Source organism: Antedon bifida, chromosome 11 (assembly GCF_963402885.1).
Source record: "Antedon bifida chromosome 11, ecAntBifi1.1, whole genome shotgun sequence".
NCBI classification, from domain to species: domain Eukaryota; kingdom Metazoa; phylum Echinodermata; class Crinoidea; order Comatulida; family Antedonidae; genus Antedon; species Antedon bifida.
Window position 1 is genome coordinate 10,144,064 of NC_136236.1, and position 25,679 is coordinate 10,169,742.

The 25,679-nt window shown below is 34.0% G+C and overlaps 2 protein-coding genes across 2 annotated transcripts in view; both read right to left on the bottom strand.

The window, feature by feature from the left end:
• The window catches only part of LOC144855627 (mitochondrial substrate carrier family protein ucpB-like), a 52,261-nt gene extending 40,013 nt beyond the window's left edge, over nt 1-12,248 (bottom strand). Inside the window, exon 1 of the mRNA XM_078713531.1 lies at nt 12,238-12,248. The gene's annotated coding sequence lies outside the window, so the exon portion shown is untranslated. The remainder of the gene's footprint in view (nt 1-12,237) is intronic.
• On the bottom strand, nt 7,845-25,206 carry LOC144855626 (uncharacterized). Its single transcript, XM_078713529.1, has 5 exons — nt 25,072-25,206; nt 21,607-21,690; nt 20,253-20,366; nt 10,373-10,435; nt 7,845-9,382 (listed from the first exon to the last, which is right to left on the bottom strand). The coding sequence occupies exons 2-5, from the start codon at nt 21,647-21,649 to the stop codon at nt 8,601-8,603; spliced, it is 1,002 nt and encodes a 333-aa protein (XP_078569655.1). The 5' UTR covers nt 21,650-21,690; nt 25,072-25,206; the 3' UTR covers nt 7,845-8,600.
• Nucleotides 25,207-25,679: the final 473 nt, after the last annotated feature.

Sequence of the window (25,679 nt, forward strand, 5' to 3'; positions counted from 1 at the left end):
ATATCCGCCGTCTTCTTTCTTATAAATTGGGACTTTACGAACACGACGGGAAGAGAAGCCATAGGACGGTGCTAATGAACAATTTAATCATGAGCTTTAACAAAGTGGGCAGAGCTTAGCGTGAAATCCCGTCGTCTTAACTTTTTGAGAATGATAAAGTTGCCATTTTCTCGTTTACGGAAAACGACTAGAAATAATGTATATATAACCTTAAATATACACTTAGGCCTATTACAAACAAATTACACTTAGGCCTAAACGTGGAATTTTCAAAACTCTAAATAATATTTGAACTTCTATTTTAATTGTTAGATACTGAGAAAGGGGGGGGGGGGGGGGAGGGGGGTCGGATAGATATACTGCCGGTCGTCGTCTTTGCACAAGGGTGTGTAACTAACAAAACGGCTATGTTGACTGTATATGATTTTACGCTCTAGCGAACACAGGATATTCGTCGTCCTCCCGGGATCCCCTGACCGTCGTGTTTCTAAAAGTCTCAGTAAAGTATTACGTCGTGAGGTGGTTTCCCGAATGATCGTAAAATCAAAACGTCGTGAGGTGGTTTCCCGAATGAAATAAAATCGTTATCGTATTCGTAAGGTTGCGAAACCTCCATATTACTTCATGTAAACCATGTTATCTGAAGCCGCAAAAAGTCACATTTTGTGCAAACAACCACATTGTGCACATTCCGCCTTCAAAATGTGAAGAAAACCACCAGAGTGCAAACATGGTACCATGCCCTTAAAATTGTAATTTTTACCTTAATGTGCTAAATATTTCCTTCATAATAAAAAAATCAGTTTGGTTAAAATAAAAATTAATAATTAACGACGTTTCGCTTCAGTTATAAGTCATTCTCAAGTTCATGTAACACTTTGATCTCAGAAGAACTGGAAAACACGGTCACTTTTCTCTTGCTTTTTATCTTGTTTTAACACTGAGTAGGCCTACCGTATCCGGCCATGTATGTTGTTCTCGTCCACCTTGCGAATCTGATATTTGCAGGAAGAAAAATTCTGTGTCCGATGATCCTTTATAGTAAATGTGTGCATGTTGCAATGTGTTCCTAACATTTGCAACCGATTGTGCAAAATCTGATAGATACAAAGAACGGTTCAGATTTGAATACAGATTTTCTTACAAAATTTTGCTTTTATTATAGTTAATTTTTAGCCTTAAAATGAGAAAAGTTTTAGAATCGGATTTATTGAATGAAAATCAGCAAACGATGCAGCGAATATTCTATGACTTTCCAATCAATTTTATTAAAAGCAAAAATTCCATTTTTTCGCGCCCTCCTTAAACGTTGCGATATCGCTAGAGTTGAACTGGATTCAACTCTTGGACGTGTAGCGTCGATTAACGTCAATTTTTACACATTTTCCTGTAAATCGCCGAAGTTTTGTGTCGTCGTCGAGTTGTTATAATTCCTGAATATACAATACTAATTATCGTAATTTGAAATTATAAATTTTAGGCGATAGAAAATAATTTAAAAATTGGTTATTGTTAAAAAGTTATTAATATACATTGCTTTAAAAAAAAATAGGTCTAGGCCTATATTTAAAACTGTCTCACCTTGTTCAAAGAGTATTATAATTTCTAGACGATGGAGAATAAATGTAAAACTAACGTTCTTGTTTCTGTGTATTATACAGAACGTAAAAAATATTGAAAAATATTATATAGGATTTACGTAATTCCTTTACATTTTATGTCTTAAATAAACGATATTTTTTACTAGTTGATGAAATAATTCTAGATATAAATTAATTAGTCTCACCTTGTATTGGCTTAAGATAATATTGAAAAAAGTAACAAGTTCGAAGAGAGGTGGTCGCTTACGAGAGGTGGTTGATTATGAGAAGGGTTCCCTTAAAGATGTATCCTTTGAAACACAAACAATGAAGGTCAAAATATTCTAAATTTAAATTGGATATATCAAAGTAATAATAAAGTTATTCACTTTAAGTCGAAAATTTAAGCCAAAAACAACAAGTTTACGTAATTAACAGGTAAATTAATTTGATTACATTTCGTCTGGAAAATCATCGCTAGCGAAAGTAAACAAAGATTTCAAACCACCACATTATGCTGCATGATGCTAATTAGGATTGTTTACAACTCGTCACGGTTGAGAATGTGTTTTCACACAGATCGCGAGGAAGTTTTATGATTATGCATACAGAATAGCCAAACAAGCGCGTTGCATTGAGATATGTTTTGATCGAAAAATGTTACTGGAAGTCAAAGTTATTTTTTGAACAAGAAAACGTCTGTATTTCAGTTAAATGATTTTTTTTTCGACTAATTTTTGGTGAAAGTTAATAACTATTATGATACTTCAAAATGACCCACTTTTTGTCGAAATCTTTATTTTTTTAGAATTAGTCAAAGGGACAATACATCTTTAACAGAGATGGTGGTCGCTCAATAGAAGTGGTCGCTAACGAGGGTGGTTGCTTACGATGTAGGCCTACGGCCTGTTTTTAGGGAGGTAGTCACTTACGAGATATGTCCCCTTTTTTAAAGTTGGTCGCTTACGCGAGAGAAGAGATAGACTGATAGGCCTAACATTGTAAAGAGATGCATTTGCACATAATTTAGACATAGGTTTGTAAAATACATAATATTTTCTACATTAGCTGTTGATAGTAACTACAATAGCTGGGAGGCAATTTTCGTTACTACATTAGCTGTTGACCGTTCTACATTAGCTGGTGTTGATTTTGTATTTCCTACATAAGCTTTTGGTGTTTCTGCATTAGCTGGAGGTTTTACTACATTAACGATGGATTGTTCTACATAATAACGGGCGTTTTCGACATTAGCGGTTGTAACACGACTGCGTACGACGAAGGTTCTGGGAAATTAGAAATTTGGTTTACATGATGTTGGGGTATATGGGTCACTACGACCTTAGAGAGTAACGCACCTACCCGGATTATGCACAGTAGGCCTACTATAGTTTAGTTTAGGAATATAGTTTGGTTCTATACATCAGTAGAGGTCATACAAGTTGATTGTTTGATTAAATTAATGTATTAATAAGCTAAATCAACTACAGAAGGAAAACTGAATCCAATCATAATCCCCATCCTCAAAACAATTATGTATTGGATACCCGATGATAGGCCATGCTTTGTAATTAAATAAAGCATATTTCATACTATATCTTACGTTACACTAAATGTGTACTAGGCCTACTGATTGTTAAACAAATAAAATTGATAATAAATCATTATATTAATAGAATATCAATTTAAAGAAAACATTATATAGGCCTATAACTTTACAAACATATCAAATATTGTATATTGTATATATCATCTATTTATTGAGAATCCTCACTTGATTCGCTTGGAATAAATGACATATCTTACTTATACGTTTACGTTTTATTTTGTACATACACGATTTCACAGCATCTCTGCACGGATCCACTATATTTTCAAAGATTGATCTCGTCCGAGCTTACCATCAGATACCAGTTGAACCTGCTGATGTTCATAAACTGCTATTACCACACCGTTTGGACTTTTTGAATTTGTTATATTAGGATGTCATTTGGCCTTCGTAATGCCGCACAAACCGTTTTACCGTCTGGTAAAATCACTATTATTAAAACACTTGCTTTGTCTAAGTTTATATATAACGCAAGTATAATTGATGTTCCAAAAGATATAGTTAAACAAATAGAAAAACTACTATATACGTTCCTATGGGGAAATAGAAGGGAAAAGATAAAGAGAACAACCTTAATTAAAAATACTAAAGAAGGTGGTTTAAACATGCCAGATATTAGCTCTGTGGTTGAATCACTTAAACTAAATTGGGTCAAGCGACTGTTAAGTCCAGATCCAGGTAAATGGAAATGCATACCAAAATATTTCCTTCACCCAATTGAATACCGTATACAATAAAAAGTACTAAACTTAATGTACATGATCATGCTAACTTGAGAGATATGACTACATTCTACAAGAACATGATTAATGCTGATGTAAAATTTAATAATATTGTGTATCCAAAACCAACAACTTTAATAGAAATAAAAAATCAGCAATTATGGGAAAATAAGTTTATATTATCTAACAATAAATCATTGTACTTCAAATCATGGCTATTCTGATTATAAAACAATTGGTGATATATTTATAAATGATACAGTATGTACTGCAGGTGAAATAATTTCAAATTTGTATAAAAAACATAATGGTTTAATTGAATATTTACAGCTTATGAATGCCATACCAAATGAGTGGAAAGAAATTATTAGAAAAGACAATACAAATAATCAAGATGTAGGTAATAATGATTCATTGTTGCATAAGAACATTAAAGGATCTATCTACTATAAATATTTTATAAACAACTGTTCCAGAACCAGGTTCACAAAGAAAATGGGAATGTGAGCTAAATAACGTAGAAATAGATTGGAATAAAGTTATAAGGTATACAAGATGAAACATATAGTTAAAGTTGCTCAATTCAACTTTAAACTCCTACATCGAATATTACCGTATAAAAAAAGATTAAAACTATGGAATCTAGCAGAAAACAATTTATGTGACAATTGTATAAATCAGATAGAAAGTGAACAGCACATGCTGTTTGAATGCAATGCCATTCAACGGACATAGCACAAATTTAAAGATGTGCTGGCTGTTTGCTTTCAGCTGAAGATAATATTACTTGGTTTAAAATTGTTACAGGAACAAAAAACAATATTGTAAATGAATTGATGTTTTTATTCTGTATATACAAGGTACACATAATATCCAATGCTGGAAGAAAAGATAAAGATGATAAAAAAAAGATCTGGATTCTTTTCACTGCTGAAGTTAACACGGCCAACAGCCATTAAGTCGCGTGCTACAATGCATAGTGATACCGGACCGACAGACAGACAGACCAACCGACCGACATAGTGAACTATAGAGTCGCTTCCACGCGACTAAAAATCTAATAGAAAATGAACATTTGTGTAACTTAATTAAGGCACAACGTAAATGGGGTGCAAAAAAGGAAACTCTGCTACAATTGATAGCATGAATATAATTTGTATGAAGTGTTTTTTCATATTTTCTAAAATGCAATATTTTTTGTTTATTTCTCAATTACAAATTGTATACTGAAGTAGTATTATAATAAGATGACATTGGGTATGAAGCGTCTCACATGCACACAGAGCCAAATTGGCATCTTGGACTTGCACAGTGTATGGACTCTAACCTTACGGTTTTCATTTGAATATATCATTCCATGCTATCATCCTTATTATCTAGTTTTCAAACTTTTGCATTCATCTTTTTTCATCTCATCCTTTTTGTCTTGGTCAAAATGGAGGATATTTTATACTCCTCCTCTGAGTTTATAGCCTCTCTACCCGAACATGAACAATATTTATAAGAACGATTTCAATGACAGTTCATAGCATTTTATTACCATGTTTTATCTTTATATTTTAATTAACTTCTTCTTTAAAATTGTAAATGAAAGCATATGGTTTTATATTGAAATCAATCATCTTTTTATGTAAATATGCCTGCATTTTAACTACTTTTAACACTGTAACAATCGTAGCAATATACAATTGAAAGAGAAATATTCATGCAAATAATTAATTGTTACAAATGTACCTTTATTTTTATATATAATATATATATATACATATAAAACAAAGAATTATAATAAAAGTGGGACGACCCCACACAAGACAAAAAAAAAACCTCTGCACTCGTCTAAATGAATATGGCGTCGTTCTCAATCCAGCGAAATGCCAATTTGGAGTTTCGTCGCTCGAGTTTCTGGGACGTCATGTTGATTCGCAAGGTGTTCGACCACTGCAAGTAAAGGTCGAAGCAATACAAAACTTTCCACAACTTCTTTACGCGAATTTCTTGGACTTATTAACTTTTACAGACAATTTATACCGCAATGTGCCCAGATTTTACAACCTGCCACAGCCCTACTTGTTGGGGCAAGTAGGAAACAGAATCTTGTATGGACCGACGCAGCTTTATTGGGATTCAACAATATTAACATTGCCCTCGCAAATGCTACACTTCTCACCCATCCGTCATTCACTTGAAGGACGCTCATTTCACATTTTGACTGACCATAAGCCACTTGTTTACGCCAAACCTGATCGTCACTCTCCATGCGAAATCTAGAAATCGTCATCTAGATTCCATATCTCAATTCACTCACATTCGCCATGTGAGTGGAAAAGCTAATGCAGCAGCTGATGCATTGTCGCGAAATGAACTTAACACTTTCAGTCACAACAAAATGACGATGAATTACACAAGCTACTTGAATCACCGTCTTCACTTCAATTTAAAAACTATTCTTATTCACACTTCAGACTCTACACTTATTTGTGATATTTCAAAGAACAATCCTCGTCCATATATCCCAAAAGAAATGTTTTTTTTTGCGCCAATAGCCTAAAGCCTGTTTTCCTGTCAAAGAAACATTACGACTAGTTGCGTTAAGTTGCGTTGAATTTTCAAATCGTTAAAGTTGAAAATAAATAACGATAACGATGATCGAGCCGGACCGCAAATATTTACACATTTTTACGCGATTGTTAATGGTTTCTTGGTTCTTTTCGAGCGTTGCTGGGGACACATGGACGTCAAGTTTTGCGAATCCGGCAGGGGCTGGTTGCGCGGGCCCGTGTGAAAATTGAAAAAGTTACGGGTTTTGATGCTTCAACCTAGGACATGTTTTCGCTGATATCTTAATCTAGGTTTTATATTAATATTTAGTTTTACTTACACTTGTAAAATCGGAATTGTCAGCGCAACACTATCATGACGTAATTTATGAATCATTTTGATTGGTCAGTTTTAACGATCGTAACGTTAAAGTTGAACTCGGTTCAACTTAAAAAAAATATTGTTTTAATGTTGATTTTTTCCCCTCTTTTCGTTGAAAAGAAAAGAAAAATCGTTGATAAAATCGTATGTAAATGGGTACCGATACATACAGCTTATACATACAACCTATCGTATGTACAACTTATATATACAACTTATCGTCTTGCATAATAAGTTAAACAAATTTGGGGTCACCTATGATCCTGATATGAAGAGCTATAATAGATTCAAAATAGGCATTGTTATGACAATATTTTTTAACTTTTAAACTAACACGCGCGCAAATGGTCTAAATCAACGTGTTCGTATGACGTCATTTTAATTTGAAATGATATCAATCTTTTTTAAAACGACTAGTAAAGGGTGGAAAATCATAATTCAAGAAAAAAAAACATGACTTTCATACTCTGTGCGCACCTACGCGTAAAATTGTTCGCGCTCGAGGAATTTTTGACATGCGCAAAATGTCATGATCAGCGTAGAAAGTTGATAAGAAATTAATTTTGCGCAATTTAAAATTTTATATGCGCATGTGGGCGTAATTTTTTGTGAAACAAGCCATTTTTAATACACAGAAAATTTGCCCTTGATATGACTTAAATTTTCACAAAGAGTAAATAAAAAATTACGCTTGGTTTTTAATCTATGATCAATCATAACAATTCATAAAATTGCGCTTAAGTCACGTGGCGCAACTATGATGTCTCTAAAAAATAGGAGGTGCACAACAACTTTACGTAAATGTCCATATGTTGGCAAAGTTATGAAATTTTATGTTTACCCAAAATGGGGAAAAAGACAGAACAATAATATAAGAGAAACAGGACAATTACAAGGAGTTATCCGCCGAGTGCGGATAACTAAAAAAGAAGATGATGATCTTTGACAATCAAGGGTTATCCGCAACTTTGTTGTGGATACTTTATAACCAATAAAACAATTTACCATAATTAATTCCACTGTGTTTTCTTATGTTTAATACAACTTACTACAGGTATATATGATTAAAGTCTACACAGTAGTACAAAATCTATGGGATGGTTAGAAGCCTCAAATATGAGAGCAAACACTTCACAAAATTGTAGGTTACGCAAAAACACATAAAGTACCATTGTATTTTCTATTTACAGTATGTAAAACAAAATTGCTTAGACTCATAACAAGATATACGGTAGCTATAATGAAATTGTGTTTAATCTCAGCTACTTCTAACATCTTTATTTAAACACCTCTACATACAGTATATCCTTGTCTTTTGGCATTTCGTTTTATAAACGATGGTTCCAATCAATGACCAGGGGGCTGTAATTTATTATCTTTTTTTTGTTATATTCGTACAATATATAATATAATATTGCATACAACTGTAAACAAACTTGTAGAGTGTGTCGACTACATATACAATTCAAGATGCAAGTGGTGGGTTTTGATGACAGCAAGTGTGATATTAAACAAAACGCTTTGTTTTGTGTAAAACTGTAGCATACACTGAGGAAAAGCAACTGAATAATCTCAAAGATCTTGTAAGACTTATTTAGATTAATAAAATGTGGAAAATCTGTTTTAACCTTACTGAATTTATTTTTGTTAATGTTTAATGTTTGAAGACACAAAACATTGGTCAAACTAAGTTTATTGGAAAGGCTTAAAACATAAAAAATTAAAGAAAGATTTATTCACAGTAACATAACTAAAATTTAATACTGCATATTATTCATTTATAACTACACTGCCAATACTTAACGGCATAGTTCTTCCAACATAGCGACACTTATCATTTATAGCATTTTTAATTTCTTTAGCATTTAACTGAATGCCAGCTGCACTAAACTGAATGTCCATTTGCATAAAAATTGCTGTGATCTTCCTACTATCTAAAGCTTTCTTTCCTTTCTTACCACCCATGTTACTGACAGCCATTTCTTCCTTGGTGAATAATTCACCCATGAGGGCTTTTGTTAATAACGTTGGCTTTCGATTTGATCTCAATAGCCGAGTGTAAAGATCGAAAGAAAACAACAATGGTGGTTTTATGTCTTTGCTTCCAAGTTCAATAAATCCTTCTTCATTAGCATGTATCACAACTGGTGTGAGATCAAAAGACAAAGGTATCTTTCCACGATTATGGTTAGAAGCAGATATCTGTATTGATGGTGTGGCACCAGAAGGATCGTTTACTACTTGATAGTTGGATTTGTCAGAAGTAGTAACAAGCATTGATGATGTGGTAGCAGACTTATAGGCACCTGCCTGATTTGACTTTGTGTGATCAGAGAAAAAATGTCCTTGATAGTTAGGGAGGTGTGCAATAGGAACTGAAGTGACTGAAGAAGTGTTGTTCACTGCCATCAAGATGGCATCTAGTGTTGACTGCATTCTTTCTTGTCTCTTTAACATCTCTTTCTGTTGTTTCTGTATAACTTTTATTAACCTCCGATTTTCTAATACCTCATCACTGCAATGATATTTTGCAGAATTACCCAAATCTTTTTCTGGAAACATTAAAACAATTATTATTTTGTAAACTCAGTGGTTCTTCAAACTGCTGGACAGTACTACTACTAAAATAATGTATTATGCCTGAATAATTTAAGTCTATAATAATAACAACTGAATTTTATTTTATATCTATAGACTACAGTAAATGTTGTTTGGACTAAAAATTAACCTTAAAGGCCCATTTACACTAAGGCGATAACGATCGACGATAAATAGATAAACATACATTTTTCTTGGATAAAACGAAAGAAATTAGTTTTCGTTCTAGAACTATAGGATAATGATAGTTATGATGATTATGTATGCTGTATTTGATAAAAATAATATTTTTTTTGAAAACCCAATCAAATGACGTCATGATCAATAAAAACAATAAAATTGTTGAATTGTAATGATATTATATTATTGTTCTTACTAATCATGACCTCATTTGATTGGACGTGTGGAAATATTATTTTCATCAAAAGCAGCATAGATGATAATCCTATAGTTCTAGGATGAAAACTTTTAAAAATTCTTTTGTTTTAGGTATGAAAATGCATATTTATCTTTTTATCGTCGATCATTTTCGCCCTAGTGTAAATGGGCCTTAACACTTTAACCGCCAGCCTTTTGATTATAACACCAGTCACAACCTTGGGTATTGCTAAACTGCACAAACCTTGCGAAAACCTTCAAACCACTTAATAATAATATTGATTATATCATGACTAGAACTATAACAGGAAGGAATGATAACTTGACAGAGAAAATTCATCTAAAAATTAATGTTTTTAACCGAAAAGTCTAACTTTGTGAACAGTGAAATAATTATATATATATACATCAATCTGAATCACAAGTACCTGGCATTAAATCAGCAAACCAACTAAAGGTTTGCCAGAACACAATATAAAAGATCTTTGGCAGTCAAGGTATGTTGGCAGTGAAATTGAGTAAGCACAGTTCAATATTCTACTAACATGTTAAAATAGTTATCTTACCATCTTCTGTATAGGTCACTGATGTGCAAAGGATTTGGTCACCAGATGAAATTTCAAGTGTATCTGAATAAATTAAGAATTCATTTTAAAAGTGAATCACATACAGTACATTGTAGATATTTTCAATCAGGAGGGAAGTACACTCAAGGGTAATAAACAGATTGTGCTCGACAGAAAATCATTACACTAAAAAATGTTAAGTTAACAACGCAAGCTTTTTCATTAAGATCAATCTCAATGCTCAAAATACTCCGTTAAATAAGTATTCAACGGAAAAACTATACTCAACAGTAAAACTCTCAATCAAATACGTTTTTTTTAAATAAATAAAATTAATTTATAGGCATATGGCCTAGGTAGTAATGTAATCTATTTTTTTACTAGTACAGAACAGTAACTACATCAAGCCAAGCAAGCCTGTCAGGCCATGCTAAGCCAGTATACAGGGCATGCATTACAAATCCTGGATGTGAGGTGGATTATGAAGGGCATGGTCCTCCAAAATTTCATCGAACAGATGACAGAAGCGAGAACTGGCACACTTCAGTGTAAAACCATTTTAAATAATTTATTAGGTTTCTGATTGAAAACTTGAGAGATCCGCAACATTTTGGCTAATTATTTTCTGGTAAAGAGCGTTGTCTTTTGCACTTGCACATTCTACTGCAAACAAATATAGACATGATGCTAAATACTGTAATAATGTACTGTAGCCTACAAATATATTTGGAACTTGTTTATCCGATAATTATCCGGTTTGAATGAGATAATTATCAGTTAATTTTTCTCCAGTAAATGAATCAGTTAAACCCTGTTTTCACAGGCAGTTTGTCGGTTAATTATAGGTAAATTTTTATCGGTTATTATCGGTTAATTTTTGGCTGCGGAAACACAGCCTTTGTATCTTACACAGATAATTCACCATGTATTCGAGCCTACTTGGCTAAAGTGGCTGCCGCACTGCATACGGTAGACGCAAAATCCTTTGATTCTGAATGTAGAATCGTAAAGAATAAAGTATCTAGCGTGCATTGAATGTTTTCTGTTGATCAGAATTTTGTAAAAAATTGTGTAGTGTTAGGATAGTAGTTGTGATGTGTGATTTATACTGCCGACAAAGGCCGGATTTAAAGTTGTCATTTTTTACCCATAAGAATGACAGCTTTTGAATCAATTTTAATCATATTTAACATAACTCTATTATAAAAAAGTCTTCACATCCAAGATGATTATTTCCACAAATGATTTTGAATTGTGTTTGCTTATCTCAGAATGAACTTAGCAACCTACAGTTCACCATCAAGTTGTAATACAAAAAAAACATATTTGGTGGCAGATGTAAAAAAATGGATTTCTCTCAAATTTTTACCATGAATAGGCACTTCAATAAAAAGCATATCTACAACATTCATTTTAATGTTTAGCCTTCGTTGCCATGACAACGGTCAATCATCCAAATTTTGATGTTTTTGCCATTTTTCACAGATTTTCTATAGTGAAAAAGTACAAATTTGTATACAACAAAAATACTTAAATTATACAGTTTTTGTTTTTAGCAGTTTAAACAACCAAGTATCCATTTAATGTAGAAAAAAAAATGTACAAAATGAAGTTTGGTTGATACCATTATTTTACCATACCATACTATTTTAAAAAGGAGTGTTTTTCAAACATACTTTTTAAACATACTTCATAAACGTACCTATAACTTCCAAGTGGTGTTTTTATATCAATGAGGTTTTGTAATTTGATAGTCAATAGGTTTTTCAACAATAATCACTAAAAAAAAACTGTGGTAAATTACATACATTGGTTTTGTGTTGCCAGGAAAATACGGAAAATACAAAAAAATACAAACAAAATAACAACAAACAAAATACATGAAACAAAATTTAAATATGGCTAATCCAATAATAAAATGTATATTTGGCTTGTCATAATGCTACTAGAGTCATACGAATAGTTTAGATAAAATATGAGAATAGGTTGCCAGGTTTATTTCAATTAATTGCTAGAAAAACAGTATTTTGCATAGAAATATTTAGTTGATGGAAAATAATGTTCAACAACTTTGAAATAATTGCTACCAGGTTTTATAGATTTTGACATCTATTTTGTGTAAAGAGATACAGAAAGACGTCCCAAAAAATCTGACCTTGCAAATAGGTCATTTAAGGGGTCAGAAGTCCCCACTTTACTACAACTAGTAATGTTTTATCAAAATGGTTAGTTCATAAAAATTCTCAAAAAATTTCACTAAATTGTCATATAGTGTTACCTTAGCAACCATTTCTATGTGTACCGGTAACTAAGGAAAGAAATTTTTAAAAAACCCGGAAAAATGGTGTTTTTATGAATACAAAGAATTGATTGCATTTGCACTTCTACGTTTTCTCGTGTTTACTTCTACTGCATTCTAATAATCATAAAGTGATGACAAACTTGACCTTGTAAATTCATTCATTTTGAGGTCAAATGAGGTCAACATTTTACCATAGTAACTGTTTCTATGGGAAAATATTTTTAAAAATAAGGGATTTTCGTAAATACAAAACATTCTACATAATTTAAGAAATTTAATAATCTCAGAAAAAAGTCTTGACAAATCTGAATAAAGGTAAAAAATTGAACTTTAGTGTTATATTAAACCTGTTTCTATACATAACTAAGGATAATGTTTTGAAAATAAAATATGGGGTTTTCATGAAAAAAAAATGAGGTCAAATGACGTCAACATTTTAACTGTTTCTATGCGTAACTAAGTACAATTTTTTGAATACGGGGTTTCATGACTACAAAAAATGTATTACATAGCTTTACTACTTTTCCCAAATTTACTTCTACTGAATCCCAATAATCACAGAAAAAGTCTGATCTTGTGAAAGGGTTTGTGGGGTAAGTTATGTCAAAATGTATTATTTATGTTATCTTAGAACCTGTTTCTATGTGTAACTAATAGATAATTGTTTTTTTAAAATACCCACCCTCGGGACCTGAAAAAGTGGCCGCTTACGGGAGGTGACCCTTTTCGGGAGGTTCTGCCGATAGAGGACCAAAATCACGTATTATGGCTATGCACAATATTTTTCAGCATTCTTAGCGCAGCGAACCTCTAAATTTTCCACCTAATTGTATTAATTGTTTATGATCAGGTGGTTTAGTAATTATTTATCATTTTCAGACAAATTTTAAAAGCTTTTATCATATGAAAAATGGTCAGTCAAAATGTAGTAGTGTAGTTTTCTCATCTCATCTAAAAAACCAATGTTCTTCACAGAAATGTTTTAAAAACCGCTTCGAAATAAAGCTATATAAAGAAATATGTGATATATCGATATAACTGCTGGTAATAAAAGAACACATTCATCATGGCACATAAGCACGAGTGTCCGAGTGATTCATTCCGCACGATAAAACACATGGTCTTCATCGTAACCCACACATATAACATTGGTGACTAGGGTAGGATTAAAATGTTAATGTTGATGATACGGTATGGATGTATTTAGTAACCAAATAAAGGCTTTTAATCCGGATGAAGACCAAAGCAATACAGGGTCCAGATGGACAAAATGGACACGCCGAATAGAAACGTACTTCACGGCAAAAAACATCAATGTAGACGCCCGGCAGAAGGCGCAGCTATTGCTACTTGCAAGGAGTAAGGTATATGATGTCTATGATACTTTAGCCGAAGATAATGATACGTATGATGACTTGATTAGGAAACTAAATGGGTATTTTCACGCACTACAAGATTCAGCTTTATCAGTATACACGTTTCGTGAGTTAAAACAGGGAGTACATGAGACTGTTGATCAATTTGTAACACGGCTGAAAATCGAAGGCGAACACTGCCAGTTTAATAATATAGATAACGAAATACGTGCTCAAATAATACAGAAAACAAGTAATAAAAGACTAAGGAGAGAAATATTTAAACACCCAGCATGGACATTGGCAGAGGTATTAAATGAAGTGAGATCTCTAGAAACAGCAAAATTACGAGCGGAGAGCATTGAAAATCCTAAACCCAATTTCAGTGATGGTGGTACTGAACAATCAGGTGAGATAAATAAAGTGAAGAGAAGCTCTAACCCACCGAGCACTAAATGTAGAAATTGCAAGGGTTGGTTCCTCACAGTGGACAGTGTCCAGCAAGCGATAAAACATGCTATAATTGCAAAATTGTAAAAATTGGCCATTTTGCAAGGTGTTGTTGCAATACACAGCAGTACGCATCACATTATCAGCAGAGAGGATGACGCGGTACACGAGGACGCGGTGCACACGGTGGACGCGGAAGTGGTGCTTCACGTCGCGCGCGTGGTCACCGAGTCAACCAAACTCAAAGACAACAACACGATTATTACGAGGACGATGAGGAACATGATATGTTTATGTGTACTAATAATGATAGATTACATAGAGATAAGTTTAGAATTGTAAATGTAAATGTAAATGGTAGTGAGTTACAAATGTACATAGATACACAAGCTGATGACACAATAATGAGTATCGATACTTACAATAAGTATTTTAGTAATATAGCAATCACTAATGATGATATCATACCGCTCAAAACTTATAGTGGTGAGAGTTTAAAGATACTTGGTAAAGTAAAGTGTAATGTTATTGATTGTGATGGTAATGCACACAACTTAACTGCTAATGTGGTAGATAACAGTAATAAACCTACACTACTAGGACTATATTGGCTTGCTGTTGTAAAGTTAAATTGGAAAGAGATCACGAAAGGGTTAAACTCTAAAACTTTAAATAGTTGTAAGCAAGACGAGAATGTAGAACAACATAACACATCTGCAAATAAGGGTAAAAATGATGTTACGACGTTGAATGGTTTACTGAACAAATATGGTAAATTATTTGAAGATTCGTATGAGGGCATGAAGCATGAGCTTGCCCACATAAATGTTAAAGAAAATGTTACTCCTGTGTATGTTAAAGCAAGATTTGTCCCATATGCCAACAAATGTAAAGTTGAAGATGAGCTTAAAAAGTTGGAGGAAAATAGTGTGATACACAAAGTAGATAAGAGTGATTGGGCAACACCAATCGTAGTTGTTCCAAAAAGCGATGACACAGTTAGAGTCTGTGGCGATTATAGTGTAACGATAAATAAGTTTATTGATGATGAGGTATATAGCCTTCCAAGCTCAGATGATTTATATGCAGAGTTAGCAGGAAAATGTATTTTTACTAAATTAGATTTATCCCATGCATATGCTCAACTAAATCTAGATGATGAGAGTCAAAAATATGTTACAATTAACACCCATAAAGGTCTTTACTCGTACAACAAACTGCCATAAGGTGTAAAACCAGCTTCAAAAATATTCCAGGGTAAAATGGATAAGATTTTGAATGGTATTAATAATGTGTTATGTAATCAGGACGATGTGCTGATTAGTACAAAGACAGTCAAGGAAAAGTGTTTCGACGGTTTGACCACTATAATGTTCGTTTGAAGAAAGCGAAATGCAAATTCCTAGAAGATGAAGTAATATATCTTGGACTTAGAGTTGACAAACATGGAATCGCACTGATTGACGACAAAGTTAAGCCAATCAAAGATGCGGCGAGACCAGAAACTGTTACACAGCTTCGATCATTTCTCGGCATGGTGCAATTTTATTCAAAATTCATGCCAAATCTGTCTATGTGCATACAACCATTGAACATGCTGCTTCGTGACGATGTCAAGTGGCAATGGAAAATGAACAAGAACAAGCTTTTAAATGGTGCAAAGAAAGCCTAAGCAGCGAATCATGTCTGACACACTATGATACCAAGCGAAAAATAATTCTTGAATGCGATGCTAGTCAGTATGGAATCGGATCGGTAATAATGCATCAGATGGATGATGGATCGAGGTTACCCATACACTACACTTCAAGAACATTAACCAAAAGTGAAATAAATTACAGCATGATAGAAAAAGAGGCACTTGCCATCATCTACGGCATCAAACTATTTTACAAAAATCTTATGGGTAGAAAGTTTACCATCAAGACGGACCATAAACCACTTCTGAAACTATTTGGTCCAACTAATGAAGTCCCAGTAATGGCTGCAGGACGTATCCAAAGATGGGCTCTTCTGTTAAATCAATACGATTATGATATACAGTATATTTCGTCAAACAAGAACGCGGTTGCAGATGCTTTATCGCGACTACCACTAAAGAGTGATGAGTGCGACCTAGAGCAAAGCATATTTAACATTACCGCAATTGAAGACGACTTTCCGATAACAGCAAAAGACATTGAGAAAGAAACACTAAGTAAAGAGACAATATATTATGTAAAGTACTTAACTATGTGAAACATGGATGGCCAAACGTTGATAATTTTGATGATGATATAAAACCATATGTAAACAGACAACTTGAGCTATCGTGAAGGCAATTGCTTACTTTGGGGCTCCAGGGTCATAATCCCTTCTAAACTACGTTCTAAAGTGCTTGATGAAATGCACTGGGAGCATCCCGGAATATGTGCGATGAAAGCCATTGCCAGATCATACGTATGGTGGCCAAAGTTGGACTGTGATATTGAAGTAGTAGTTAAGAGATGTAATACTTGTCAGAGTATGAGAAATGTTCCGCCTAGCACCCCCTTAATACCTTGGAAATGGCCCAGTAGACCATTTGAGAGAGTACATATTGATTTTGCAGAAAAGAACGGCGACAATTTTTTGATTTTGATAGACAGCCATTCTAAATGGATTGACGTTAAGTACATGAGAAGCACTACCAGTGCTAATACGATCGATGAGTTGAGATTAATTTTTGCCGAAGATGGTATCCCTGAGGAATTGGTGTCCAATTCAGGTCCACAATTAATTTCTGATGAGTTTGAAAGATTTTGCAAACTTAATGGAATCAAACACACACTAAGTCCCATTTATCACCCAGCTAGCAATGGTGCAGCTGAAAGGGCAGTACAGGATTTCAAAAGTGCATTAACGAAACAGGTACTAGATGGCAAGAAGTACACTATGAAACATAGATTAGCTAATTTCCTATTATATTAAGGTATAGGACGACTCCACACTCCACTACAGGACTTACTCCTGCTGAGTTATTAATGAAACGTAAGTTACGTACACGACTATCCTTAGTGAATCCAAACATGGCTCAAAGGGTCGAAAAAAAACAAAAGTCACAGAAAGTGCAAAGAGATAGTCATGTTAATCAAGAAAAACAATCATATCGGTGATAATGTTTTAATTAAGAACATGCGACCCAAATCCAAAGAAGAGAAGAGGTTGAAGGGAGTCGTAACCCAATGTTTAGGACCTAGAAAGTATAAAATCCATACTTCACACGGTGTCAAAGTGATGCACCCTGATCATATGATTGTTGATACAGGTAGTACACAATCTACTCAAAATGTTGAGAGGAGTGATGTGAATATATTTAAAAGTCCTTATACTAAACCACACAGAATTAAGAGACCAAGAAGCAGGTTGATCGAAGAAGCATAATTTTATTAGAGGTTCAAATTAAAAGTGTTGGTTATTGTTCGAAGTGTTTAACAAAGAAGAAAATGTTTGATTTTAAGTTTTATTTTAGTTTTTAGACATACTGTATGCACTGTACTGTATTTTAGTTACAAAACATCACAATAGTATGTACAGGTACTGTAATTATGATTGTTATCGTTAGTGTTAAATTGAAGTTGTACGATAAGAGTTTTATAATGTTTTGAAGTTTTGGTTTCGTTTTAAACAATTTAGTCTATTATCATTAAGGTAGAATCTAACTCGTAAAATAATACACACTGTCTGTCATACTTAACTTATAGAAGGAAGTGATGTGATATATCAATATAACGGCTGTACATAAAGGCTAGTAATAAAAGAACACATTCATCATGGCGCATAAGCACGAGTGTCCGAGTGATTCATTCCGCACGATAAAACACATGGTCTTCATCGTAACCCACACATATAACAAAATACAATAAACATGGACCTTTAATTTATAGGTCCAGGCACTAAGTATCAACATTTTATTTATTTTTTGTTGTCAAAAGTAAATACCAATTTTTTGGGTGGTAAGGTAGGAGGGAGGTAATTTACCATAACAAAAAATCGGAAGGATTGTCCAATTTGACGTGCTTGTATGACATAACTTTAAGTCGAAATTGTTTAAAAGTTGGTACCATTACTAGAAAAGGCTGGAAAAACATAAATCACGCGAAAAAATAATGTTTTTAATGCTACGTGCGCACCGCACACGTAAAAATTTGCGCATGAGTGGGAATTTTTTACATGCTTAAAACGACATGAAACGCGTAGAAAGTTGATTAGAAATTAATTTTGCGCATTTTGACATTTTAAATGCGCGTGCATGCGTAACTTTGTGTAAAACACGCAATTTTTTTTCTAAAGAAAGTTAGAGCATGATATAAATTAAACTTTTGCAAAGTTTCAATTTGAAATGTTAATTAGTTTTCGACCTATGTTAAATACGAGAAAATCGTTAAATCGTGCGTAAGTCACGTTGCGCAATTGTAAACATCATGAAAAGCTTCGCTTGACGACGTTACGTAAATGTCAATATGTTAAGATAGTTAACAAAATGTTATGTTTGCAAGTTTTAGAGAAAAGCGTTACACAAAAATCATACAGAAAGAAAGAAGATGACAAAAAAGATGATGATGATTTCGTACAATCACAAGAGGTTATCCTGCAACTTCGTTGCGGATTTAAAACCAATAAAATATGTGGTTTTCATGAATAAAAGTAATCACAGAAGAAAGTTCTTACGATATGACCTTGTGAAATTGTAATTTGAAAATACAAATAAGGCATGCCTGCTAATAATCTAAAAATGTTAATTTGTATAAGATAAGTATGAAAAATCTACAGAATATCAGAAGTGGTGGTGGATGGGCACATGGGATCTACTTAGGTTAGCAAATAGAAGAAGTAAAAATGAAAGAGGAGCTTCAAAATAAGAGAGAAGAGTAATCTGTTGCAAAGATTACAATTCACAATGATCTGATAATTTATTCAAATTTCAAGAAGATATAACCTAGAAAATGACATTAAAACTGGGAATTACAGAATCTATAATTAAAAATATTGGTTTTTTTTCCTCACAAAACAACTAGAATTATATAAAACATTAAGAATTGTTCTGACCAATGGGCTTAAAGACGACTGGTAACAAGTCTAATGCCAATCTACAGGTTGGTGGCAGCATATTCAGTAATTGGCGGTGCCGCGCGTGTGGGACTAAAGGGGCAGTTTTATTCACAAAACAATAGAAAACAATAGCGATTTAATTGGATTAACACGTCTCAACGGCTCATGAGTTTTCCATGTAATTTAACTCTTTCCTGGCTATATATACTCATCTATTTATAAATTTAAGCGTCTTTTACTAGGATCTAGCCTGAAGTACTTGGTGTTTATTTTATATGAGGAATTATCAATATTTAATTTGCATAACTTTACTATTATTTATTATGCTTGTCTCACTCATAAGAGATTTGTTGTTTCAGTTAAATGGTTAATGAATAGATGAGAATAAAGAATCGCATTAACAATGTAAAATAATTCTTGAATGCGATGCTAGTCAGTATGGAATCGGATCGGTAATAATGCATCAGATGGATGATGGATCGAGGTTACCCATACACTACGCTTCAAGAACATTAACCAAAAGTGAAATAAATTACAGCATGATAGAAAAAGAGGCACTTGCCATCATCTACGGCATCAAACGATTTTACAAATATCTTATGGGTAGAAACCACTTCTGAAAATATTTGGTCCAACTAATGAAGTCCCAGTAATGGCTGCAGCCATTAACAATGTGCAAAATTTTCTTTGGCCAGAAAATTACCTCTGTCTTTATAATCTACTTCATTCATGTTTTCTGTACTTGTTGACTCTTCAAATCCCATTATCGCCACAGCATTGTGGTGCACATACAAATCTTCATCCATTGGCATTTCATCTAAAAAAAATGTAATGAGTCAATGGTATTTATACTAAAATGGATTTCTGCAACATTCTATTTTTCCAACTTTTCCTCCAAATATTTAATATTAATAAACAAATTTGTTAATAGATGCCTTTGGTAACTTATTTCAAACGAAAAGAAAGTGTTTGACATTCAACCATTCTAATCTGCACCTCATTAATATTCATAAGTTAGAGAGCACCATTTCAGCCTTCTAAAAAAGCCAGAATGTTTACCACACATTTGTGTATTGTCTTCTGACATAAAAACAACCTTCGACATTCAAACATGTTTGTGTCATGATGAAAACTATTTTGGGAAATACCATTATAGCGGTACATAGCAAACAAGAAGAATTTGGATATCTAGTCTACTCAGACAGTGAGGCTACCCACTACCTGTTTTGTAATCAGGGCACTGTAAATTGTGTAAAATCCTGTTGCATTTCTTCCAGCCTTCAGACATCAAAGACTTCGAAAGCAAATACAAACCAAATGTGGATAAAGAATATATTTAAAAATTGTTCTTCTTTGTACCCATCCTCATCCCCATCCCTCAAATCTAATGTTACATAAAAACACAAATTGGGTTTATTTAATAAATGAGTCCAAATAAAAAATTTCGACTCATTTTATGACAAGTTTCTCTTTTGGATGTAGGCCTAATTCCAAAGGTGCTCATTTTAGATGACTACATAAATCATCGTGTCTATTTATTTGTTCTGTAAACGACTTATGTATTATAGTCCTGTGGTACGTAAATTGGAAATCGCCAGTTTTTTTTACGCTGGAAATTACTGTGTATTTGAGAATCATCTGTGGGCATGACCTAATCTTGTCCTACCATCTATTCTTTGAAAAATGCTTCACAATTTGACCTTCGGGCCACAATGACATTGACAATTGATTTGAATAAACCTTCATAATTGGTGTCTACTTTTATGAGTGCTGTTACAACCACTAAAGTAGAAAAAGCCAGCTAAAGTCGAAACAACCGCTAATGTAGAACAATCCACCGCTAAAGTAGTAAAACCTCCAGCTAATGTAGTAAAACCTCCAGCTAATGTAGAAACACCAACAGCTTATGTAGTAAATAAAAATCAACACCAGCTAATGTAGAACGATCAACAGCTAATGTAGTAACGAAAATTGCCTCCCAGCTAATGTAGTTACTATCTCATGTAGAAGTAGCTAATGTAGAATATATTATATATTTTGTTTATTAATTTACTAACCTTTTTCAACCTTAATTTCAGGGTCATCTAAACGAACTGACATAATGCCAGAAACCTCCTCACTAGATTCTGATGCAAGAACCTCTGAAAAACAATTTTTGATAAAATTATGAATGAATTAACGAAAGACAAAAAACAAAAATTATGAATTAGGCAAGACACAAACAAATTAAAACCCATATATAATATTAATAACAACAAGTATAAAATAACTAAACCATTTAATATCTAATATGATAGCACTAAGCCAAAATTTGTTCCTCTATCTCCTCCTAAACCGGCGCAAGTCCGATACTAGCGCCTTTTAATTCCTCTCTATCCATTAGTCTATATTAGAAGGGCAAATTTATGAAAAATGTGTTTTTAGGCCAATTTCTTTTCAACTGCCGAACGCTGCTTTTGGAAATTCTCTGCCATTTTCCTATATCAATATCAATAGTTGAATGCGGGATGATTCGGCCCATGTGTGACGGGACGATTCGGACCACTTTTAGGCCGATATAATGTCTGACTAAGAGAGGCTTCTAATTTCGTTATCTCCCGGTAGGGTTTGATGATACGAAATATTATGTTTTGTATTACATTTTATGTAATTTATTTTCAAGGGGTGTGGGCCTACAAGGAGGTACAAACAAGGAGGATGAAGTTGCAATCATATTATACTTCTTTCTAATTAGGCCTACACCACCAGAAAACATACATTGTTCATCTTAAAGACAAACAACCAAACATTCTTACCACCACAAATCAAGACATTCAACTGAACAGGAGACTGCAAGAATATTTAACCAGATTCAACTAAGTCACTGTTCTCCAGTCGGAAATGTTATTAACATACTTTGGAAGCTTTTACAAAAATGACAATTTACTATGAAATGCAGGATTATATACCTATACCAAACATGAGGACGGAATATAACTGACGATTTAGGCTAATTTCACTACAAATGGTGTAATGGTGATGTAACCAGCCTTTCAACTAACAATAGATTCTGTTGACTAACAATAGAACAGCAACGCCAAAAACAAACGGGTGAATTTGAAAAGAAATAGGTTTTTAAAAATTACTTGTATCAAAAAACCTGTAACTTAAATCAATTTATGTTTTAAAATTTATACAAATCACAAATTATAACTCTTGCCTCTTGTACAAAAATGAAGTTTTTTGGACAAGTAGTTCTTGAGAAAATGCAATTTCAGTTTACTTGTTACTTTAAAACTGCTCGCCGGCTTTTGAAAAATACTGTCCTATCTTTTAACACTAGCAGGTCTGAAAAGTATACTAAAAAGTGGTCCCAAAATTTAATTGAATGGTCCTTGACCACATATCTATCTGTATATTCATTTTGGTAAAGATCTTGTAATTACTTTTTGAGTAATCCTGCTAACAGACAAACACGATCGATTACATATACCTCCTTGGCAGAGGTAAATTAAATTGTTTTTAACATCATGGGGGAATGAAGATGTTAAAATAAAAGAACAAAGTGGATTAAAAACAGATTGTACACAAAAAGCCTATAAACAAAAGTAGTAATTATTGATGAGTTGCTATCATGAGAACTAAAAAACAGGCTTAATTTATAATATTAAAATAACAATGAAACCCAGTAGTTTTCAATAATAATGGCTAATCATGGCCTTTTTTTGAATGATATATACATTACGACTAATTTTATGCACCATATATTTGTAAGACCGGACCATATTTGGCAGTCCGGACAGATTTTATACAGGCCGGACCAGTTTTGGCAGCTAAAAAAGGTCCGGCCGGACAGGATTGGCAGCCAAAACAATTTTTTGGTGCCTAAGACGATCGGACCAAACGTATAAGACGATCGGACACAAAAAAACCTTGGATCGCCGATCGTCTGTTCAGCGTACTACTACTAGGCCTAGCCTACAGGCTAGTACAGTATAGTAGTAGTAATAATTATACTGTAGTATATTATTAGTATAGTAGGCGGTAACGGGACGTTTCGGCCCTGAGACGATTCGGCCCGGGACGATTCGGCCCTGGGACGATTCGGCCCGGGACTATTCGGCCCGGGACGATTCGGCCCTGAGACGATTCGGCACACTTACATTTATCGGCTTTGATATGCATTTATAAGCATAAAATAAGCTTTTTTCCCCAAACTTTATTTTCAGAGAGACTATGGGGTAGCACTACTAGGGATAAAGATGCAATAAAGCAAACATTTTGAAAACATTGTCGAAAATAATCATTTTTTAGTTACGCGCGCGATGTAAATAAGTTACGCCCTCTGTTGGCCGCTTGGCGAATGCACGAAATAAACAAGGTTTTCGAAGTAATAAATTGAATATAAAATTACGTTTTTTTAGTAATTTATTATATACATTATATCAACTTTGTCAATATCAATAAAATACGGATTGTTAAACACCTTTAAAAACTTGATAAATAAAAAAAAAATGAATATGAATTTGGTCTAAAGTGAGACGTTTCGGCCCACAAAGTGGGATGTTTCGGCCCAAAAGTGGGCCGAATCGTCCCACCAAAAGTGGGCCGAATAGTCCCGGGCCGAATCGTCTCAGGGCCGAATCGTCCCTGAACCTAGTAGGCCTAGCCTAGTACTAGTAGTAGTAGAAGAAGTAGTAGTAGTACTATAGTAGTAGTAGAAGTAGGCCTAGTATTTAGTAGTAGGCTAGCCTAGTTAGTAATAGTAGTAGGCCTAGTACTAGCCTAGTATAGTTAGTAGGAATTCGTAGTAGGTAGTAGTAGCCTAGGCCTAGGTAGGCCTAGTCTAGGTACCTAGGCCGGTAGCGGGACGATTCGGCCCTGAGACGATTCGGCCCTGGGACGATTCGGCCCGGGACTATTCGGCCCGGGACGATTCGGCCCTGATTCGGTACAATTACATTTATCGGCTTTGATATGCATTTATAAGCATAAAATCAGCTTTTTTCCCCAAACTTTATTTTCAGAGAGACTATGGGGTAGCACTACTATCTAGGGATAAAGATGCTATAAAGCAAACATTTTGAAAACATTGTCGAAAATGATAATTTTTTAGTCACGCGAACGATGTAAACAAGTTACGCCCTCTGTTGGCCGCTTGGCGAATGCACGAAATAAACAACAAAGGTTTTCGAAGTAATAAATTGAATATAAAATTACGTTTTTTTAGTAATTTATTATATATATTATATCAACTTTGTCAATATCAATAAAATACGGATTGTTAAACACCTTTAAAAACTTGATAAATACCAAAAAAAATGAATATAAATTTGGTCTAAAGTGAGACGTTTCGGCCCACAAAGTGGGATGTTTCGGCCCAAAAGTGGGCCGAATCGTCCTACCAAAAGTGGGCCGAATAATCCCGGACCGAATCGTCTCAGGGCCGAATCGTCCCTGAATCCTAGGCCTAGTAGCTAGGCCTACCTTGATCGATGAAAACACTGGATCGATTCAAAACACTAAAAAAACAGATAGCCTACTTCTTTTAACTCTCACATAGGCAACACACTCTGCCAGCCCCCTTTCCTTTGTTTTTGATTGAGAGTAGGCCCTAGGTCTAGGGATGCTAGTCAAGTCGCCCCATCGCAAATTCGCCCCATGCAAAGTCGGATGCTGCTACCTAGTCAAGTTGCCGCACCGCAAAGTCGCCCATACCAAGTCTTTTTTTTGAGTATTTTTTATTTCTTCATTTTGAAAAGTCGTAACAAAATTAAATAATTAAACTATTTAATAAGCGCTACTTCTATATTTGATAGTCTTATTGTTAGTTTTTTTATTAATAATTATTATATGTTTCATTGTATGTCTTTTTTGCTGTTCTTTCAATATCTTGCATGAATCGGGACATTTCGCTACCAATGTAGCAAACATTGATTAACAAAATCAAAATTCAACAGTGTGGCGTGTTGACCGCGAATTACTAACAATACCATCTTTCCCACTACACCTGCACAAACAGTGGTGGCGCCAGCGGGGGGCCGGGGGGCCAGGGCCCCCCGTCGGGGAAAGCTGGCCCCCCGTCGGGGAGTATTGGCCAAATTGTCGGGGAGAAAAATATGATTATTTCTTTTCTGGTAAAAAATAAAAC